Source organism: Aedes aegypti, chromosome 2, assembly GCF_002204515.2.
Source record: "Aedes aegypti strain LVP_AGWG chromosome 2, AaegL5.0 Primary Assembly, whole genome shotgun sequence".
Lineage (NCBI taxonomy): Eukaryota > Metazoa > Arthropoda > Insecta > Diptera > Culicidae > Aedes > Aedes aegypti.
The window spans coordinates 125,707,285-125,730,696 of NC_035108.1; the positions used below are offsets into that span (position 1 = coordinate 125,707,285).

General features: G+C 41.8%; 1 protein-coding gene across 1 annotated transcript in view; it reads right to left on the reverse strand.

The window, feature by feature from the left end:
- Window positions 1-3,138: 3,138 nt before the first annotated feature.
- The window catches only part of LOC23687980 (patj homolog), a 41,857-nt gene continuing 21,583 nt past the window's right edge, over window positions 3,139-23,412 (reverse strand). The window contains exon 3 of the mRNA XM_011495451.2: window positions 3,139-6,832. Within this exon, the coding sequence (XP_011493753.2) occupies window positions 6,090-6,832 (743 nt within the window). The 3' untranslated portion in view covers window positions 3,139-6,089. The remainder of the gene's footprint in view (window positions 6,833-23,412) is intronic.

Consider the following 23,412-nt stretch of genomic DNA (forward strand, 5'->3'; position numbering starts at 1 on the left):
GTGCACGCATGCGCGGGGCATGGAGCGCGTGTTTGCTATTTCAGGTTTGCTGAAAGTAGCAAAAACTGGGTCCACAAGATTACCTAGATAGAAGTTCCCTCTACGAAAGTAGGGTTCTTGAACTAGCGCCACTTGGGCTGTACCATTTTGCATCAGTCTGCAAAGATTGATCGTTGCTGTTCTTTTATGCTGAAGATTTATCTGAGCTAATCTAACCGTAGCCACTACCCAAATCAGGCAGGATTAAGCTTTTTGCAATATCAGCACGAAAAAGACCAGCAGCGAAAAAAACAGATCGGTATCTATTGAAAGTCACCAAAGGCGAAAAGGCACAGAATACACTGTGCAAAACGCATAATGCGAGTTCATATAGGTGATAATTTAAATTGAATAGCAACATATTCATAATCCTACCCTTATTCAGCCTCAGGCTAGAGACTGAAAAAGGGCAGCCGATTGTCTCGAAGAAAAACAAGGTCACCTGCGCCATTGCTCCGGGTAGCACAGGAAAGGCATAATACTGCAGAAGGCGCCCTGGTACTCCACAGGCTCCGTTTGCGACTAGGTTATTACAACCATTCATTCCTAACAATCGTCAAACAATGTAGTTAGATTTACGGCTACATCCAAAAGGTTGTGAGCCCAGCAAAAAGAAAATTCAAGATTTTTCCAAGAAAAAATCCAGATGTCCACTGCAGATGGAGCAGGCGCGCTGTTGGATCCCGTAAATTACGTCTGTTTGGGAGCTGGTCTTTTCCTTCCGATGAGTGGACTGTATTTAGGTGGCCCTTGGATGGTCGTTCCTGGGTTGGCTGAGTTGGAGTAGAATCGGTACCTTATTTGAGCGATCGGTCGAACGATTCTTGGTCAAATTCAATATTTCTCGGATTTATGAACTACAATTCAACACATCACTTTTACACTACTTATTAACAAGTCCATTACACATTTATTTAACACACAAACTACAACCTTTATTACTCTAATTACCTACTAAAACATGTATTTGGAAACGATTCTATTAATTGGATATCTTGGCTTCATCCGAACCATTTGCCGCAATATGCAGTACTCTATCGGTTGGATGAGCGATCACTCGATGTTCTCGTCCTCGGGTGTAGCATTTCTTCCTCGATAATGGTTCATGGGCCGAGGGGCCCGTCAATGTAACAGCACTAGAACAACGAGTGAGATCTTCGAGAATTCCGATCTGGCTATCACCGGGGACAGCATCAAAACCAAGCTACTTCAAGAATTCGGAGCGACGGCGGACAAGCCCGCTTTCGTAGAACGGAAACCGTTCCTCCCAAGGCCTTAGCAAGCCCAACTTCCCACTGAGGATGCGCCTCAGTATTTCACGGCTAACATTATTGTCAGCCGTCAGCAAGGATCCATGGTAGATGAACTTGTCGACCACCTCGAACGTATCCCCGTCTATCGTAACACTGCTACCTAGACGAGCCGTGTCGCGCTCGGCTTCACCAACTAGCATGTACTTTGTCTTGGTCGTATTCAGCACCAGTCCAAGTTTGGCTGACTCACGTTTCAGGCGCGTGTAGGGGTGATCGGGGCAATATGGACCGCCTAAGGAAAACGTCATGGAATGCATAGAAAAACAGCAAAAATTATGGTTTAAATGCAAGTGACTTGTACTATAAAATGTTATCTTCCATGTTACGACGATAATTAATGTTAATATCAACTTGCAAATTATTTCAGGCACTTTTCGGAAAACCATGTTTTTCTACGTGGTCACCAACCATATGGGGCATTATGAGCCACCCTACGGGGTATTATGAGCCACCTCATTCAATCGAATGATTTTTATTTAAAACAGTATAGAGAAGAGTTAGTGGTGAAGAGCACATTATTGGAAAGGAAATTGTATTAGCTTTGCTTGAAATTATTGATTCTGGCGGCTTATTTTTTAAAGATACATAATACATAGTGATCAGACCATGTTATACTAGTACTAAATTTCGATACTTGGTTCAACGTATTTTCTAGCAAAGTGTTCTACTTGTAAAAGTGCATAAAGATGACTATGCAGTAAAAAAATAATCTGGTATATTTAGGCAATGAATTTTTATGTTCAAAACATCGTTTGGTTTGCTTAAATCTAGGTGGCTCATTTTGCCCCGCCCCTTCATCTTGAAAATAATATATTGTTTTTCAATAATTTTGTTTACGAAGAAATCTAATTTCGCTCACGAACTGTTCATTATGATCAGAAGTTTCAATGAATTGGTAAAATTTACCAGAATTATAAATATATTTGTCTTATAGGCTTAATTAAAAACTGCCAAAATTATAAGCTTTTCATGACGAAGGACGTTCAAACGAATATTCTTACGGTTTTTATTGTGGTGGCTATTTGAGGCATCCTTTAGCAGATCATAATGACACTAGACATTAAAATACTGTTTTTGAGGACAAAACCTGGGTGGCTCATATTGCCCTGTATGTTCATATTGCCCTCATTGCCCCTACAAGTCTGCCACCTCTTCAAATGATCGGCCGACAATGTCCATATTATCCGCGAAGCAAACAAACTGACTGGATCTTGTGAAAATCGTACCCCGGCTCTGCACATAACACCTTCGAGCGCAATGTTGAACAACAGGCACGAAAGTTCATCATCTTGTCGTAGTCCTTGGTGGGATTCAAACGAACTTGAATGTTCGCCTGAAACCTCCACACAATTTTGCACACCTTCCATCGTTGCTCTTCAGTCTCTTGAGCTTCCCGGGAAAGCTGTCCTCGTCCATGATTTTCCATAGAACTATGCGATCGATACTATCGTATGCCGCCTTGAAATAGATAAACAGGTGATGCGTTGGGACCTGGTACTCACGGCATTTCTTGCCGTCAACGAAGCCGACTTCCCACGAACTCGTTTACTACAGGTGACAGACGACGGGAGATCAGAGAAAGTTTACCAAGAACTAAAAATTGATGTGATACATCACTGATGCCGAATCAAACATCACCAGCCCAATTGCAGTGTGTAGTTACCATCCATATATTGATCATGTATCGTCATTCCGAATAGAATATATATAATTGCATAAGTTACAAACTAAGTGGAATGGATTTTTTTGTCTAAACATTGTATATAAATAATCTATATCTTTCATAATAATATATTTGTTATTTTTTTTTTGCTTGCATTCGCATATTCAATATTTCAATAGTCAATAAATTTAAATTTACATTAAGTAATGTGATTCCTGTTGATTTTCCTTTCATATTGTTGCTTCAATCAATAATTAAATATTTATTCGAATTTTTATAACGTTCAAGTCTGTTCAACGGGTTTGATTTTGGCTATGACAGAAAAATCCGTTCAATAAGTACAACTGCAACAGAAGGCATTTAAGTAAATATCTGAGTTCAGTTTTGTGTTTGCTTCGTTCTTAGTTATTCGATTTTGTATAATATATAGGTGGACGCGTAAAAATAGAGAAGAGAATAAATAGAGGGTACAATTATAGGGACAAAAGAGTCTTTCGTTTTTTTTATCAAAATACCTTATCAGAATACAGTTACATGAGTTGTTGTGGGAAATAGTTTCCTACTGTTTGGTGTTAGGTGTCCTCTTGTGATAGTTTTATGTGCAAGTGCTTGTGTGTTCGTACGTGCCGGGGATGGAATGCGGGGTTCACTCTGCGTGTTTGATTGATTTTTATTTGTTCTGTTCGTTCTATGAATACGTTAACAATTTTTGACACATTTTGAATACACAAGGATGACCACCGATAATGAAGGGTCAACGATGAATTTGTGAGAGTTTCTGTGGATGATCTACGTACTTATTCGTTCTTCGGTATTCTAACTAATGCTGAGGGTAAATTATTGCATTTGAGTGGAAAATTTCTTCATCCCTTGCATTTAGCTTCGAATTGAATTCCCTTTGCGGAGAAAATAGATTTTTTTTTCTGTCGTAATATATACGAGTTCAACTCTACGGACGAGCTATTCTACTGATCTACAAAAGTGTGAGTCTATTTGTTCGAATGATTTTTGTTTTTCTCTAATGAAGGAATTCGAATTCTACTTCGTTCAAGCGTGAACCGGAATATAGCACTATCAGACGGTGTGCCCTACTGGCAGAATCCATTCTCGTGTAACCATGTTGGCACTGTTTTTCGACAAACCATTTATAATCCGACGAGATACGTTCGCAGTGGTGGTAACACACTTTGATTTACTGCAACATTGTCGAAGGGTAGCATATTATTTCTAAGTGGTTTTGTGCAGTGGGTTCAAAAGCTCAAATATTTTTGGAGGATTCATATTGACGACCATACCAACAATTAATTTAGGCATAATTTAGGATAAAGCTCCAAAAGTTATTGACCAACGCTATGGTGGAGGATTATAGCAGGGGGGCTGCTTAACGTTCGCCCCGAGGCTGAATTTTGCAGGCTGGGTACGTATGGCAGAATTTCTGTAAAAACCCATAGACAAATTTCTGCAGCAATTTATGTTGTATTTTAGGAGTGTTTCTTGCTGAATATCAGTTGGACTTTTTGTAAGAAAAAAAATTAGATATATTTATTGAGAAAAATCGCAAAACTCCTGAACGAGTTTCTGGAGCAATCTACAAATATTCCTGAAGGTGTTACAGTTTAGTTCGCGTTATCTCTAAATTTCTGAAGGATGGGCACTACTGAGAAGAAAAATCTGATGTGTTTGAATAACTATTTACTCAACTTTCTCAGTTGGCAAACCAACGTTTATATTTTCAAGTTTTCCGTAATATCGCTATGAAAAATGCTTCTTCTGTCGGAAGTTAACAGCAAGGATAAGCAGAATATTGTCGGTTATATTATAAATTGCGTTGCTTACTGGACCCCTAAGTGCGAAATCGCAAATAGAAGTACGGGATTGAATCGGATAGGTATGATGTCTTCACTGCACTTATTCGTCATCTCATGCTGAATAAGTGCGATGAACACACCAAATCGATCCGACGTAATCCCACACTTTTGTTCGCAATTCCGCACTGCTGATCGCACTTGTTATGTGCTCAATGTGCTTCAAAAGTAAGCAACTGAAAACTGTAGTGTACGATGAATTTCTTAGGCGTCCCCAACCCTCCAAGCTACTCGACCCCACTGCACACTGCGAAACCACATCTCCCTACTCACTATTAGGCCTCTAAACACTCTGCTTTGATTTTTAACCGCTTTTCTATGAAAAAAATCGCACATCGACACTCGTGATTTCACTACGGCACTACGATCACCAACGTCTTGAGCAGCATGCGCCAACATGCCGACGTGGTATTTTTAGTTATTCAACAAATTCCGCTTCAGTTCAGCTTTCAGACAAATTTTCCATTTTGATTTGATTGATTCTCGTTTTCCGTATTTCTTTTCGCGTTGGTTGATTTTTTCGTTTGTGTTCTCATCAATCCTCCAATTATAACGTCATAAGTCAGAAATGAATACACTGATTTGTGTTCTATTATTCTCACCATAAGTTGTGAAAGCGCAAATCATACGACAAAGTACTGAACGGTTTCAAATCAAACAAACAAAAATCAATGAGTTCTTAACTTTTTCTTTTTTCGACTCAAACTGAGTGAGTGATGCATGAGTTATTTGGATGAGATGTGAATGGATGTGAGTGCCACGGTGTGATTGATTTCTCTTGAGATATTCAACGTTAAGGTCCACACTAACGTGTCGGCTGCTGGGAAAGTGCTGAAGAACGTGCATTAGACGTGAAACAAGTAGAATTAATACTCAACGATATTACTTTGTGGATGGAATCGTGGATGCAATGGATGGAATGAGGAGTAAGGTAACCAAGTATCTAAAATAAATCCCTACACAATCAAGCAAACCGGGCAAGGAATAGGGTGAGCATGCCACTTACGCCGGTGGAAAGCCTTTTAGATAGAGATAGAGTGGTTTTGCTTTGAAGGTACTAGGAAACAAATTCCTTAGCTCGCAAATTTAGACCAAGTTCTTGTCATTCGCGACGGAGCTAACAAAGTCGATAAATTGTAAAAGATCAGATAACTGCTTAAACAAATGAATACAGCGTTCATATTCATCTCTGCTTATGACTAAACGTTCTCATTCCATAATTATATCTGGCTTGCTCATGGATAACATTTTTCCCACGGAGTTGCGACTGCCATCGTTTCCATGATATCCCATTGCGCCCCCATCGCCACCTTTGTCCCCCTCGAATGCCGTTATCGACGAGTCCTGCATCGGCAACGGTTTCGCAACGCCAATTCGAACAACACCCTTCGGGGCGCCCTTCAACGCCTGGACCGCCTGATCTAGGGAAGCATTCTCCAACACCGTATCATTTACAAACAACAATCTATCCCCAGGGATCAGTCGTCCATCCAGCTGGGCCACCCCACCCGGAACCAACGATCGGATCACGATCAACGTATCGTTCGGATCCAGCGGATCCTGGTAGTCCAAGATCGAAAACCCAAGACCACGCTCACCTTTGACCAGCTCGATGATCTGCGGCTCGGAGCTCCACATGGCCAATCCCGTCAACGGTTCCAAGCTCCTGGATTTGATCTTCGAGAAGCCATCGTTGGCGCCCCCGGTCGTGGCCAAACTGCCATCGCTTTTGGCCTTCACCAACCTTTCCGATGGGGTCAGGCTGCTCTGGAGACCACCGGCGCGGCTTTTGGCGGCCTCCTCTTCCAGTGTGTTGATAAGCGCTTCCTCGGTGAACTGCAACATCTCCTGATCGCCGCGGCCGCAAACCATGCAAACATCCTGGGGCAGCTCCTTCAAAATGGAAACCACCTCCAGGTGGTTCATCCCGAGCAGCCGTTGTCCATTGACCTCTGTGAATAGTAGACATAAGAACGTTAGTCTAGGATAGAATTTGTTCCAACATTGTTGCGATCAAAATGGAGTTGCCAATAATCCGGGGAAAACGAAGGTATGTACTGTTTTACAACTGGAAGTCAAACTGTAGGATCTGGAAGTCGTAAACCAAAGGGATCTTTTACTATTGACCAAATGATCTCATCTTATCATGCTAGTTGTCCTATTCAGCAAAGATGACAGAATTGAGGACGGAATACAGACAGTTATTTAATAGAGCAAAGATTACTTCTAATTGGGTTTACTACAAAAAAGGCCCTGACAGAATACAGGCCAAACGCAAGGATTGGAGACGGGGTATTTGGAAACTTGCAATCAGAAGACACAGTGTGTTTGTTTGACAAATTGAGACATGAATTTGCGAAAAAATACGCGTTCTAGTGAGACTCGAACTCACGACTCCGTGTACGCTAGACCGGCGCTTTAACCAACTAAGCTACAGAACACCTTATGATTCTGCGGAATAGAAAGCCAAACTGAATCCGTGTCTTGTGATTGCAAGTTTCCAAATACTATGTTTCAGACATACCAGCAAATCTGGTTTATGCCAGTAAAGGGCAAACATTCATTAATGTATTGGAGACGGGTTTGTGAAAATATAAAATAAAACGCTCCTGCAGATGCGAGACTTAGCAAATCCTTTTCAAAAGACAATTCAATTGGTTTAAATTTTTTTTAAAAGCTGATGATTATTCTGAAACACCGGAAGTCATAAGAGAACCCATTTCCTCGATCCTATATTCGGATGAAGTACAGGTCTTTTTTTTACAAGAGGAAAATCTGCAAACAAACGCCTGAGAAGGTAACTCAGGGAGTGTGGGGATGCTGCACCGACGACGACCCTCTAAAACCAGCCATGCACTGTACTTGAGCAATTATTGTTGAATTGCTTGGTGTACAGAGTGCACCGACATTACCCTTGGCCTCAGACCCTTATCTCCCTGAAACCACCTTACGGTATTTCTTCGAGGAGGGGCCAGTGCATATAGCACAACACACAACACATGTAGCAGAAGTAGCCTAGGCAAACTGCTTCTTAACTTCAACAATGTTACAGGGAACCAGCCTCGGCAGGGTTAATCCTCTGCGGCCAACTCTTGGTCGACGCGCCATAGGCAACTCTAGCACAATGTAAGTGACAGCCAGTTTTTTTTATTTCTTTATTAGTATCATTCCAAACATTACATTCATTTCTTATATCTAGGTGTTCTGTGTTATTAGACAACACTATCATCCTAATTTGGTAAAACAAATTTAAGATTTCATTAACATTTTGTTAACAACATATTACATTTCATTTGCCGTAGCAGTTCAGATTTTTACAGGTGAGTTGATTTCACCTGCTTATAAGAGAAAAAAACGCTTTAAATATACTTAACCTAACTTAACCTAAACATATAACGCATTAATCGTGGCAATAGAAGATTGCAACGATTTTTGCCTGAAATTATTAATTATTTAATTTGACATTTGTTCCAATGTTTCAACATTGGATATTCTATGTAACTCATTGGTACTATACCAGGGAGGGAGCTTCAGAAGCATTTTCAAAATTTTATTTTGAAATCTCTGCAGAGCTTTCTTCCTAGTATTACAACAGCTAGTCCATATTGGTACAGCATACAACATGGCTGTGTGACAGCCAGTTACTGCATTCCTACACTCGGCAGCGGATTACATTGTCAGAGGACGTAACCCCTCCGCATGGAGCGAGCATGCGATCTCTCAGAACAATGAAACGGGGGCAATCGAACACGACATGCTCCGCTGCTTTCTACACACCAGCACAATTGGGGCACGCAGGAAAGAGTGCTGAGTGCCCGAACCTATGCTGGTACTGCCTATAGCAACCATGTCCTAACAGAAACTGCGTCAGGTGAAAGTTCACTTCCCCTCGCTGGTTTCATTTATACCAATCTGTCATATTTGGTATCAGTCGGTGGGTCCATCTACCTTTAGTGGAGTGATCCCGTTTTTGCTGCCAGCCTCTTTACACACGTTGCGAACTCGTCTGGTACCTCTTTGGTTGAAGTGAACATCTTCCTTGAATATGAGCCTGATGGACGGCCTTTTTAGATACCGTCCGGTATGCACTTGCTACTCTTAAGCACATTATCCTGTACGTGCTTTCCTACCGCTCTAGGTTTCTGCTAGTTCTAAGCGCTTTTGATCAGATTGGTCCTCCGTACCTTAGTATTAGAGGTTTTAGCACCGGGAGTACCGGTACTACCGACTATTTTTTGGTACCGGAATACCGGTACTGGAAAGCATTGAATACCGGTATTTTCGGTACTGATGAAAAATCTAATAATCATTTGATTCAATAAATTCCTTCACAATAAATGGTACGTAAGTTTGGTTTATGGCGAATTTGTCAGGTCGACAAATTGCTTATCCTAATTATCATCTTTGAATCATTAAGTATGGTTTATCTCCGTAACGCTAGAAGTACGCTCATTGTTTGCATCTTGTTTCCATTAAAATCATGTTTTGGAATATTTAAAAAAAAATGGAGGGTAATGTTAATTACCGGAAATTATTCAGAAGATTCTATTCTTACCAACAGGATTAACGATTTATCGATTTTTGAATACAAATAAAGCTGCTGATGGTATGGCAACTGTTCGGATTAATTCGTGTATTACAATTGTCTTCTAAGCGAAATATGTGTTGACATTTCACGATGCATGGGCAACAATTCGAGCAACATCCGGATGGACACGTATGGCAGTTAAACAATGAATTTAAACACGCTTTGCATTTTCAAATCCTACTTTATTAATGAAAATTTTAATGAAAAAAGTCAATAAATTATTCATTTTGAACGCTTTTGCGCATCACATACAATATTACCCAATACTTCTGCAACTTTTAAGACTTTCCTAGAAATTAGTCAACTATGGACGGTTAAAGGACAGATTTAAATGAATGTGGTTCATCACGTCAGACAAAACTAAAATTTCAACATATTTTTTTAGTATTTCATGAGGGGTCATTAAAAAATGATGTCTATCATTTGGGGGAGGGGGAGTCTACAAAAGTATTACAGTGTATGTACAGTGAGAGGCAAAATAAAGTGCCCACCTTACCAGTTTTCGAATTTCTCTCATTGATTTGGTTCAAATTAAAGTTAACACACCTAAATCTTTTGTGATATTTTATTTTTGATGTTCTTTTAAAGTTGCACTTACGAAATTTTGATAAAAAAAAAAGAATTTTACTTAAAGAAAAAGAAAATCAATTTGTATTGAAAAAAAAGTAGTGACAAAAATAAGTGCCCACTTCCTTCTTGGCCCCAGAAAAGATGATTTAAGAAAAATAAAAAGCAATTTAATAGTTAATGTGTCCTCCTTTGGCCTTAAGGACTTGCTGGAGGCTCTTCGGCATGCTTTTCACCAGGTTTTGTAGGTGTTGTGGATCTAGTTCTTCCCAGGCGCGCTCCAAGGCTTCAAAATAATTATTTTTGTTGGTAACACCAGTTTTTTCAACCCTGGCATCGAGAATCGCCCACAAATTCTCGATGGGGTTGAGGTCTGGGCTTTGTGGAGGCCATTCCAGCGGTTTAATCCGACAAGACCGGAAAAAAGACTTGGTCTTCTTTCCAGTATGCTTCGGGTCGTTGTTCTAGAGAAATATGAATTTCTCTTCAAGGCCCGTCTGGATCAGCGAAACCTCCAGATTTTCCAGCAAGATGTTAATGTAGGAATCTGCCATCATTATTCCGTCGATTTTCACGAGGTTTTCTACTCCACTCCATGAAAAACACCCCCAGACCATCACATTTCCTCCTCCATGCTTCACCGTTCCTTGGATGTGGTGCTCTGCATCACACACGAGCCCGCCGCTCTCGGTTAGACAGCTCGAGCTTCAGGAGCGCCACATCCAAGGAAGTGTGATGTGATGAAATGTGATGGTCTGGGGGTGTTTTTCATGGAGTGGAGTAGGAAGCGTCGTGAAAATCGACGGAATAATGACGGCAGATTCCTACATTAACATCTTGCTGGAAAATCTGGAGGTTTCGCTGATCCAGACGGGCCTTGAAGAGAAATTCATATTTCTCTAGAACAACGACCCGAAGCATACTGGAAAGAAGACCAAGTCTTTCTTCCGGTCTTGTCGGATTAAACCGCTGGAATGGCCTCCACAAAGCCCAGACCTCAACCCCATCGAGAATTTGTGGGCGATTCTCGATGCCAGGGTTGAAAAAACTGGTGTTACCAACAAAAATAATTATTTTGAAGCCTTGGAGCGCGAGTTAACGCCCCAGCCAACCGGACTTAGCACATTTCATCGATGGCACCACCGACGTCAGCAATTTGGGTGCCCTCGGCAACGGCGACGGCACGGAGCTCGGTCAGCAGTATCATCGATTGGCATCGAGGCCAGTTGTAGGGTGCTGATATGGCATTATTAGGTTAGGTGGTAGGTTACATTAAGGCAATAAAACAGTTTAAGTTTAGTAGTCAATCGACTTGGTTCTTTTTTTTAAAAAGAAACCCCAACCGCGAAAACGCGAACTGGCGCCCGAATAGGGACCCGTCGAAGTGGGAATCGTATAAGTGTCCGGTAGTGAAAAATCGTTCAACAAGTGTAGTGTAAAAATCCTCAAAGTGATCTATCACACCATTGGTGGAAGGAGCCTAACACCACACCCTAGGTTCAACGAGCCTACCCTACGGAACGAAGCGAGGATCAGGACACCGCATCCAGCTGGATCAATCGTTATCAGGGCCCGGAGTAGCAGTCAGCAGCAAAACGGATCAACCCGAAATAACTGCCTGGTTCTCCCCCATAGACGGAGTCCCGCCATCAAAAAAAAAATCATCCCAGGAAAACCCAGGAAGTCCAACGGAGGATGTTGGCAATTTTACTGTAAGTTACTTTTATTTTATTCAATCAAACAAGTGCTAGTGATAGTTTTAAATCCGAAAAGTGTGAGTGAAATATTTCAAAAGTTTTAATTTTTGTTCCTATCTGAGTGATTTTCTGATTACGGTGATTTTGTCGTAGTTCTCAAGCTCTTTCCCAATTCGCTCAATATTTTACCGAAGAAGAAACCGCGAGTAAATTTCTATTACTCCAATATGATGAATCCTAACCCTAATCCAGTGCCCCCACCTTCTCCTATGACCATTCAACAGTTTATTGATCTAGGCAAAGTTCCAGACTTTGTCAAAGAAATTAAAATTTTCAAGGGTGATCCTACCAGACTTATTGATTGGATCACCGATGTTGATTCCATTTTCAGAACTTACCGCGACAACGGTGCGACACCGTCGCAAATTAATATCCTTGAACGGTCAGTGCGCCGCAAAATTGATGGCGAAGCTGCCGATATTTTGAATGCGAATAATATCTCGTCCTCTTGGACGGATATAAAAAACACGTTAATCCTGTATTATCGCGACCGACGGGATGTTAAAACGTTAGATTTCCAATTAACATCTATAAGAAAATCTGCCGAGGAAAGCCTCAGCAGTTATTACAGCCGTGTCAATGAATTATTATCTTTGATAATAGCTCAGATACAAACGGACGACAAACTGCGACCGAATGCCGCAGCACATATCGACTACTTCCGTGACAAGTCACTCGATGCATTCATCAGAGGATTGGATAAACCTCTGAGCATCCTGTTAAAAAGTACAAATCCAAGAACCTTGGGTCAAGCTTACAACTTCTGCACTGAATATTATAATTTAGATATCCGTTCCGCCCCCTTTCGAAACGAACATGGTAGCCAATCATTGCCTAAGCCAAAGGAACCTCCAAAAATACCTTCCAGGACACAGTTTTTAAATCCAAAAATTCTATTACCGCCACCATTACCTCCAAGAAGGCCTAGTGTGCCTCAAAATTATGCTTTACCTCCCAGAGTCCCCTTGCAAACCAACCCATTTAGAAATCAGCCTTCCCAAAATACATTCTCATACAATCCATTTTCACAAAACCCCTTCAGGTCACCTCAAATTTCCCAAAAAGTAGAACCCATGGAAGTTGACCAGAGTCAACAATCGAAATTCATAAATTATGGTAATCGGCCGCCAATGAATTTGAAAAGGCCAGCTTCTCAACAATATCACCAAAATATCAAACGCCAAGCACATCCGTTAGAAAACGCATACCCTGTTTATGATTATTATGATAATTACGATAATTACAACCAGTATGCTTATCAGTACGATCAATCATACTACAACGAATGTTATCCAGATTATTCGATCCCATATCCCACGCAGGACGGCTCATATGACGAAGCGCCTCCTGTTGACAACTTTGAAATAGGAGAAGCCTCTGGTACCTCTCCGCCAAAACAAAATGCTGCTGAACCTCCAGAACAGCAAGCAAATTTTTTAGAATGGCTCCCCCGTTGGTAACCCCAACGATGCCTTACATCAACCTTAAAACAAGCATTGGCGAATTCCCCTTTTTAATTGATACAGGCGCGAATATAAATCTAATACATCCAATGCTAGCGTACAATTATTCATTAGCAAAACCGTATCATTTCGCGGCAAATGGTATCAGTAGCGCTAATGGGAAATTCAGCTCTAACACTGCGATTGATATTGAATTTTTTAGACCAAAAATACATTACCGAGCACAATTTCTATTACATGAGTTTCATCCTTTTTTTCACGGTATAATAGGTACCGGAATATTAAACGCACTCAGTGCAAAGATTGACCTCAAAAATAACACTCTCCAGCTAAGTAAAGACAATGAATTTCTGACTATTCCCCTTCTTCAATATTCCCCCGCACAAATTGTTAGTTCCCTGGAAACAAATCCAAACCCATCCAGTTGCCTACCCCAACAATCGGCCCTCGAGCCACGGGCAAGCAACGTTGACAAAATGTTTAGAACGGCTCATCTTTCAGACGACGAGAAGGGCAAATTATTCGAGGTGCTTGAACGGCATCAAGAAGTGTTTCATCAGCCCGATGCAAAATTGACTTGCAGTACTGTAATTGAGTGTGCTATAAACACCGCGGATGATATTCCAATCCACCAAAAAGTTTATCCATACCCTGCTGCATATGCAACAGAGGTAAATAAACAAGTAAAAAAACTTCTCGATGATGGAATTATAAGGCCATCCCGATCTGCTTGGACGTCCCCTGTGTGGATTGTTCCAAAGAAATCCGATGCCTCCGGAGAGAAAAAGTTTCGAATGGTAGTAGACTACCGAAAATTAAATGAAAAAACTATATCAGACAGGTACCCGATGCCTGAAATAAATTATGTTATTGACCAATTAAAAGGTCAACAATATTTTATCACCCTCGATTTGGCATCTGGTTTCCACCAGATAAAGATGAAAGAGAGTGACATCGAGAAAACTGCTTTCTCGATTAATAATGGCAAATACGAATTTACTCGTATGCCATTCGGTCTCAAGAATGCTCCCGCGATATTTCAACGTGCAATCGATGATGTATTAAGGGAACATATTGGGAAAATATGTTACGTCTATATTGATGACGTAATCATATTCGGCAAAACACTCGAAGAAACACTTAAGAATCTCGAGGTAATTTTAAAGGCACTGAATGATGCTAATCTGAAAATTCAATTGGATAAGTCAGAATTCTTACATAAGGAAATTGAGTTTCTCGGTTATGTCATCACATCTAAGGGTCTTAAACCAAACATTAAAAAAATTGAAGCGATAGAGAAGTATCCCGAACCATCAACAATCAAAGAGCTGAGATCATTCCTAGGAATGATGGGCTATTACAGACGGTTCGTAAAGGACTTTGCGAAAATCGCAAAACCCCTTACAAGCCTTCTGAGAGGGGAGGGATGTACCTCAAATAAAAAGATCAAATTTAACGAAGCGGAATCTAACTGTTTTAGGAAGATGAAAAGTATTCTATCTTCCTCAGACATTTTAATTTATCCCGACTACAGCAAGCCTTTTATTCTCACAACCGATGCATCTGATTTCGCCATCGGAGCTGTCTTGTCGCAAGGCGAGGCAGGTAAAGATAAGCCTATCCATTTTGCATCTAGAACTCTCTCGAAATCCGAAGAAGGATTCTCAGTACCAGAAAAGGAGATGTTAGCCATATTCTGGGCATTACAAACGTTTCGAAACTATTTATACGGTTCCAAATTCAAAATCCTCACAGATCATCAACCCTTAACTTTTTCTCTATCAGCAAAAAACACAAATGCAAAGCTTAAGCGTTGGAAGGCGTATTTGGAAGAACACGATTATACCATTGAATACAAGCCAGGCAAAAGCAATGTGGTTGCTGACGCTTTGAGTCGAATAGTGTGTTCCATGACAGCCACCCAACACTCAGCGGAAAATAGCGATCATTTCTATATCAAATCTACGGAATCCCCTATTAATGTATTTAAACACCAGGTTATTTTGAAAAAAGGTCCCGATAAAGTCAATACAGAACACCCCTTTGAAAAATTCACCAGAGTAAATGTTTTTATCAGTGATATTAACGACAATTCTCTATTACAGGTATTGAAAAACCATTTTGATGTTAATAAGTTAAACGGACTCTTAACAACTGAGGAAATTATGGGTAAATTACAGGAAGTGTATAAAACTCACTTTGGAGATAAAAAGCTGTTAAAAATCCGTTTCACTCAACGTCAACTCCAGGATGTCCGAGAAGAGAACGAACAGTGGGATTTGATACACAAAGAACATTATCGAGCGCACCGCGGCGCAGATGAAAATAAATGGCAGCTTTTGAGGAAGTTTTATTTTCCAAAGCTCTCTCAAAAATTGCATGACTTTATAAAAAATTGCCGAATATGTCACGAGAATAAATATGATAGAAGCCCTATTCACTTCCCTATCCAAAAAACTCCAATACCTAATCAACCGTTTCAAATAGCTCACATCGACATTCTTTTCATAGACAATCTTCAGTACTTAACTTATGTCGATAAATTTTCAAAGTACGCCCAAGCTCGTTTAATTGAATCGAGAGCCGCTGTAGACCTTATTCCGGCTGTAAAGGAAGTGTTATCAAAATTTAGGTTCCCTGAAACCTTGGTCATGGACCAGGAAAAGTCATTTATGACGGGCGAGCTAGTAAATTTTTATAACACCAACAAAATCACGCCATATATCGTGGCTACTGGTCGAAGCGAGATGAATGGGATCGTAGAACGCTTCCATTCGACTTTGCTAGAAATTTATCGAATAAGCAAAGCTGAGAATCCAAGTAAAACCCCACAAGAAATCATGGACATCTCAATAATAAAGTACAACAACACCATTCACTCCACTACGAGACATACCCCATACGAAGTAGTCATTCCCAGCTCTCAAAGCTCGACAATATGTGAAACCGTTTATAGTAACTTGCTGGCGACACAGACTAAAGACTTGAAACGTCACAATCAAAAGACAAAACATACAGAAATTGAAGCAGGAATTGACGCATACGAAAAGACAAGACGTAGAGTAAAAACGACCCCACGATATAAAAAGATTAAAATAGCTAAGGTTAACAAAAGCACAATAAAAACAGATGACGGTAGACGTGTCCACAAAAACGACATAAAAATCAGGAAAATTTGACTGACAAACTCCCCCCTTTTTCAGACTCTCATCCCTACTGACAGAAGCATGGACGTTACACATACAACGACTGGAACAACCTATTTTCGTCTTTGACCACGGAATGAGCAGATTAAAATATTCATCGTATCATTACATCCACCACTTCAGCATAGAGTCATTAAGAACACATGTCGTAGATCTCAGGAATAGATTTGATGAAATAGACAAAAATCAATTCTCGGAATTTATACTACAAAAATTCGATGAAATTAATGAGTATTTAAAAAGTATAATCCCTATTAGAAGGCAAAGAAGATGGGATGCTGTAGGAACTGTTTGGAAATTTATTGCTGGGTCACCCGATGCAAATGATTTAAAATTGATTAACAATAGCATTAACAATCTCATCTACAATAATAACAAGCAAGTCAAAATTAATAGAGAAATGACTCTTCAGCTAAAGGAATCCGTTTTCAAGACTAAAGAAGCTATTCAGTTATTCAAGAACAAATCCTCAGAGCTATATTCAATAAACATTCTCTTTAACCTCAAAGATTTAAGTGAGAAAATTGGAGATATAATAGATACGATAATGTTAGCTAAATTAGGGATTTTAAATGAAAAAATATTGACTAAAAATGAGATAGAAATGTTCAGGAAAGATTTAGAGAGGGAAAATGTAACTGTCCATTCGTCAGCCGAAGTTGTCACATATGCCACTACTTCAATAGCCACCAACTACCAGGAGATCATACTGCTCATCAAAATGCCGAAATTGGATCCTCGAGTTTTTCATAAGATCCTTGTTTGTCCAACCTTCCATAATCGACAACAAATACACACGACCAAGAAGTATTTCTTAATCCACCCGTCTGAAAAATTTACAGTCCACACGCTAGAACCAACAATTTACAATTTGGAAGATACTGAAGTAGCCGATTCCTCATGTATACCCAATCTCTTGGACGGAAAAGCAGCTGTCTGCAACTACACATCAAACCCTATCCAACAAGAGATCATTTCAATTGATACACACCATATACTGGTCAACATTGCAAAAAACTTCACCTTTTCATCCGATTGCAGCGGTTCTGAGAGGATCCTATCCGGATCGTATTTAATCCAGTACGAGAATTGCACCATACAGATCAATGGTATCCCATACACAAGTCAAACCCGAAACATTGCCGGAAAACCGATATATCTCCCTTTGGACGGGATAACCATTTCTAAAAACGGAGATGTTTTGAACCTCAGCATGGAACATCTCCACAAACTCCAGTCAGAAACCCGAAAGGAGTTGGATCTACTTCGCTTGGAAACCAACAGCCTACATTTTCCACATTGGCCACTGTTTGGAGGAATTGCCATCCTCCCCATCATAATCGGTATTGCTATTTTCTTCAGCATTTTCTTCCATAGGACTACCAAGATCAAGCTACAGACGGTACCAAGCAACAAGGAACATCATGGAGCACAGGAACCTAGGCAGAGCGTGGAAAATTTCAAAACCTTTTCCATAGTGGATACTATGAACCAGGAGGTTCATCTCTAAGGAAGGTCGAGTTAACGCCCCAGCCAACCGGACTTAGCACATTTCATCGATGGCACCACCGACGTCAGCAATTTGGGTGCCCTCGGCAACGGCGACGGCACGGAGCTCGGTCAGCAGTATCATCGATTGGCATCGAGGCCAGTTGTAGGGTGCTGATATGGCATTATTAGGTTAGGTGGTAGGTTACATTAAGGCAATAAAACAGTTTAAGTTTAGTAGTCAATCGACTTGGTTCTTTTTTTTAAAAAGAAACCCCAACCGCGAAAACGCGAACTCGCGCCTGGGAAGAACTAGATCCACAACACCTACAAAACCGGGTGAAAAGCATGCCGAAGAGCCTCCAGCAAGTCCTTAAGGCCAAAGGAGGACACATTAACTATTAAATTGCTTTTTATTTTTCTTAAATCATCTTTTCTGGGGCCAAGAAGGAAGTGGGCACTTATTTTTGTCACTACTTTTTTTTCAATACAAATTGATTTTCTTTTTCTTTAAGTAAAATTCTTTTTTTAATCAAAATTTCGTAAGTGCAACTTTAAAAGAACATCAAAAATAAAATATCACAAAAGATTTAGGTGTGTTAACTTTAATTTGAACCAAATCAATGAGAGAAATTCGAAAACTGGTAAGGTGGGCACTTTATTTTGCCTCTCACTGTATTAAGTATTGGAAAAAGCGTGACAGAGTGGCAATAAGGGATCTAGAAATCCTGATTCTCGAAACCAGTGGACGTCGTATTTGAATCTTCCCTGAGTTATAAAGTAAGAACGGTTAACTCATAATTTAAGACTATATTTTTTAGTGTAATAATTCATAAAAAATAAGAATAAGCTTCAGCAAACTTGTATTTATTGACGAATTCGAAAACAGTTGATTTTTTTTCCAATACTGAATGCTTTTTTTTAATCTTCCAATATCGGTATTTTACCGGTACTACCGGTACTGAGAGTGACAGTACCGTAGAACCGGTACTCGTCAAACGAGGTCGGTACTAGGAACCCTACTTAGTATGGATAGCGTCACGCTTGCCAGTAGCTTGCATTTGCTGGCAATTACAGCAGAGCTGTTAGACATCATCCTCGAAAGCGAAGCTATAGCCGTAGATGCCCTTTTACTGGCATATTCAACGTGGCTAGCGAAGCTGAGCTTATCATCGATCATTACCCCAAGATGCCTAAGGGATTGCTTGGACTCTACGGTGCAATCATCACCTACCGAGATAACCGCCAGTTGCTCGAACTTGCGATTGTTGACCACCACCACCTCAGTCTTGTGACGGGCCAGTCCTAGTTTCGTAGACATACAGTAGAATCCAACCATCTAAATTGCTTTCTAGAAGCTTACACAACTGCACCGGTACCTTGAGGCGGTGAAGCGCGTTGCTTCCCAGCTTGCGCTGTTGAACGCATTCTTCACATGACAACCGCGCAGTAATGGATGCCGCTCCTTTTATGCTCGATTGCCACCTCAGCAGTCTGAACGACCAAACGGATAGCGTCCAGAGTAGATATACCTTTCCTAAATCCAAACTGGTTGTTGGACAAGCCGTGCGCAACTTCCGTATACGTTACTAGCCTGTTGAGGACCAACCTCTCCAACAACTTGCCCATCGTATCTAGTAGACAGATAGGTCTATACGCCGACGGGTCACCTGGTGGTTTCCCCGCCTTTGGTAGAAGCACCAATTTCTGTCGCTTCCATACATTCGGGAAGATTCCTTGATCTATGCAGCGTTGCATCGCGATTCTGAACATGTCCGGAGCCGCATTCACTGCCGCTTTGAGGGCAACATTCGGGGTACCATCGGGTCCCGGTGCCTTGTTTGACGCGTATGATTTCACGACTTCTTCCAGCTCTTTGTTTGTCGACTTCTTCCAGCTCTTCGTTTGTGTACACCGGCGGCCAGTTCTCTCTAGGAGGGGCTTTTCTCGGCATGGAAGCATCACACGCTCGTGATATCACAGCAACTAACTCTTCACCGTTTAGATCCAGAGTGTTCCGTTCGCGACTCAGGGCATCAGTAAATACTTCGCCGTCGAAGCGCGCTGTTTTCCAACCCCGGGCTTGGGTCGAGTTACATCGCGCTGCCTACAGCGAATCGATTGATGATTGCTATGAGCAGCGCTGGGAATGGTAATAGTAGTAGGCTTGAATTTCGCGAAAATCACGTGGCTTTCCCAGTACAGTAGTTCAAAAACGTGAATCTCATCAAGTAGCCTATGTTGGGAGTATGAATTTTTCAAATCGTTAGTGTCATTGAAGGCTCTAAATGCGGGAAATGCAGCGGAAAATAGAACATTTTTCTACAATAATTTTGGGTTACCCTTAGCAACGGGTGTTTTCCAATTTTCAAGGCTCTTTGCCTACATCAGCGATAGGCGTGAGTTTCACTGGCTTCGCTGTCTGCGATTGGCTTTGTTTGGCTACTGTAGAATGAGTTTCAGATTTTTTCCCAACCCTGCTTACTTTACTTTTGCTGGCTCTACGTCCTTCAAGACATGACCTGCGCCACAATGTTACGCCAACTAACTCGGTCCATGGCTGCTAGCCTCCAATTCCTCGATCGCCCCACACTTCCAAGATCCTGCTGCACTTGGTCAAACCACCTAGCTCGTTGCGCTCCCCTTCGTCTTGTACCGGCCGGATTTGAGTTGAACACCATGTTTGCGGGATTGTTGTCCGGCATTCTCACAACGTGTCCCGCCCATCGTACCCTTCCAGCTTTGGCGACTTTCGTGATACTGGGTTCACCGTAGAGTTGCGCAAGCTCGTGGTTCATTCTTCTCCTCCATACGCCGTTCTCACATACTCCGCCGAAGATCGTCCTAAGCACACGTCGTTCAAAAACTCCTAGCGCTTGCAGTTCCTCTTCGAGCATTGTCCACGTCTCATGCCCGTAGAGGACTACCGGTCTTATTAGCGTCTTTTACATGGTACACTTAGTACGGAAGTGAAGTTTACCAGACCGCAAAGTCTTGTGGAGTCCATAGTAAGCACGACTTCCGGCAATGATACGTCTTCGAATTTCCCAACCCTGGCTATGAGTATAACCGCCATCAACGCGCCAGTTCATGGTACCTAAACGGTTAGAACTACAAAACGTCACGTCGATAATCGATTCTGCACCATTTCTGCGGAAGGTATTCACTGTACCCATATTTGCCAGCTCTACATTTAATGCGGTCAGGGATTCCAACAATAGCTGTCCTCTATGGTTGGTGCAGCGGCTACCCACTCCACTGCCCATGCATTAAAGTCACCAGCTATCACTACTGGCTGCCGATTAGCTAGTTCGGCTATCATCCTGTCGATCATGTGGGAAAATTCCTCAATCGACCACCTTGGGGGCGCCTAACAACTGCAATAGAACTCGCCATTGATTTTAGCTATCGCAAAACCGTTATTAGAGATGGAGACTACTTCTTGTATTGGGTATCGTCCTGTCGTCCCTATAGCTGCTAGCCGTTGAGATCTATCCACCACCCAGTTCCCGTTGTTGGCTGGTATGCGGTATGGGTCCGATAGTAACACCACGTCTTAGTTTCCGAGACTGACTGACAAAGCAGCTGCTGGGATGGATCACAGTGGTTTAACTGTGTTACTTGTGTTAACTGTATTACTTCCGATATGGCCGGATAGTCGACACAAACTGAGCTCTTAGCGATTTGCCTACAATCGCTTGCCCTATGGCCTTCGGTGCCGCATTTTCTGCACATCTTACTTCTGACGGGACCATCGCAATTCCACGACTTATGACCTTTCCCAAAACAATTAAGGTGATTATAAAACGAAGCCACACCTCAAATTTTTAAGAGCACAAGACTTGAGAACCGAACAGCGCTCCGCGTTGATAATTTATCGCATTGGTCACCACTAGCAAGCAAGCAATTTGATTGATTTTCAACGCGAGCTGTTGACAGATTCTCCAGTCTTGTGCTCTTGAAAATTCGAAGTTTGGTTTCGTTTTATAATCCTCTTAAAGCAAACTTCAGGATGCTGTTGTATGCTCAGCCGGCAAACCGACCAGCCTACCTTGAGTATGCCCAAGTTGTTTGCTTTGTTGGCCTCTGGGACCGGCAGCCTGATCGCCGTAACATGCGTGCCCCACGGGCCCTTTCTAAGGTGGATGGCCTTACTGGCTACGTCGATGTCACACTGCTCTTTGAGGGCAGCCGAGAGCTCCGCTGTATAGGTGACCTCATCCAGATTTTTACACTGGAGAGTCACTTCAGTAGTAACAAAGACAAATTAAAGACCTCCATGTCCCTTGCAGTTGCCCAAAATTTTATGGATCATAAGGTAATCTAGAATGCCGTGAAAAGTGTACTGTGATCTGTCAAGCTTGGGTACCTTTTGCACTACCGAGGGACCAAATGCAGTACTAGAAGTGGTACCCAATTTGAGCGCGAGTGCGACGGATATTACATCAACCTCGTCACCAAGTACTTCTTGTGCCAGTTACTTATAGACTGCACCCGTTTCCTTGGCGTTCTTTTTTAAGACTAGGATCATTTCACCAATCCTAGTTCGCCTTATGCTCCGCACGCCTGCGCCCAATGGCGATAACTTCCCCGTGCTACGCATCGCCTTCAGAACCTCGGCGTATTTCGCTTCCTCCGTTTTGATAACGAGGGCTTCGCCTAAATTCCTATGTTTCGTTGTTTTCGGTTTAGCGCTCTCCTTGGGCTCACTTTTCGGTTTCGTCTGTTTTTTCTTATTTCTAACTCGTATCCACGGGTTGCTGTTCCCTTGCGCCTGTGATTCCTGTGGATGCACTGCCTGGTTCGGGTTCTTGGCTTTCTTGGCCTTAGGCTTGGCCTCTCCTTTGTTGCCATGTCTACTTGATCGCGGGGCTTGGCACGTGACAGCTTTTCCGCTTTGAAGGACGGCCGCGTAGGTCACTTTTCCCTTAGCAACCATACGTCTTTTCGCCACGTATTCATCCCCGGAAGGTCCCCTCTTCCGCATCGCGTATCGAATAATATCATCAGATATATTCGCGTTGTCTGTGAAGGAAAACACTTCGGTCTGACACGACTTAGTGTCTCTTTTGCCTTCTACCTTGCCAAATTGTTCCTTGACTTTCTTGTAGTCCTGCTTTGCAGCTAGGACTGATTGTCGCAATTTCAGTAGACTTGTTTTCAAGTCTTTGCTGATATTGCTTTTGCTCTTAACAAACTTGATGATGACATCAAGTTGCTCAGGAGCTATCTGCGTTTTAGGGAAGTACTCCCTATAGCGATCCATGGCCTCGATTAATCCCGGGCCATCGGTCACCTCACATGTTGCACTGGAGCGGCCAGTACCTACCGTCGTCACAGTATCTAGGCTTTTGCCCACACTGTTTTCACTAAAGTTGTTGTTGGCCGCCACCTTCCTTGGCGGGAACCTTAGCCAGTTACTGATAGGTCCAGAAGCCTCTCCTTCACAAGTTGTTTGTTTTA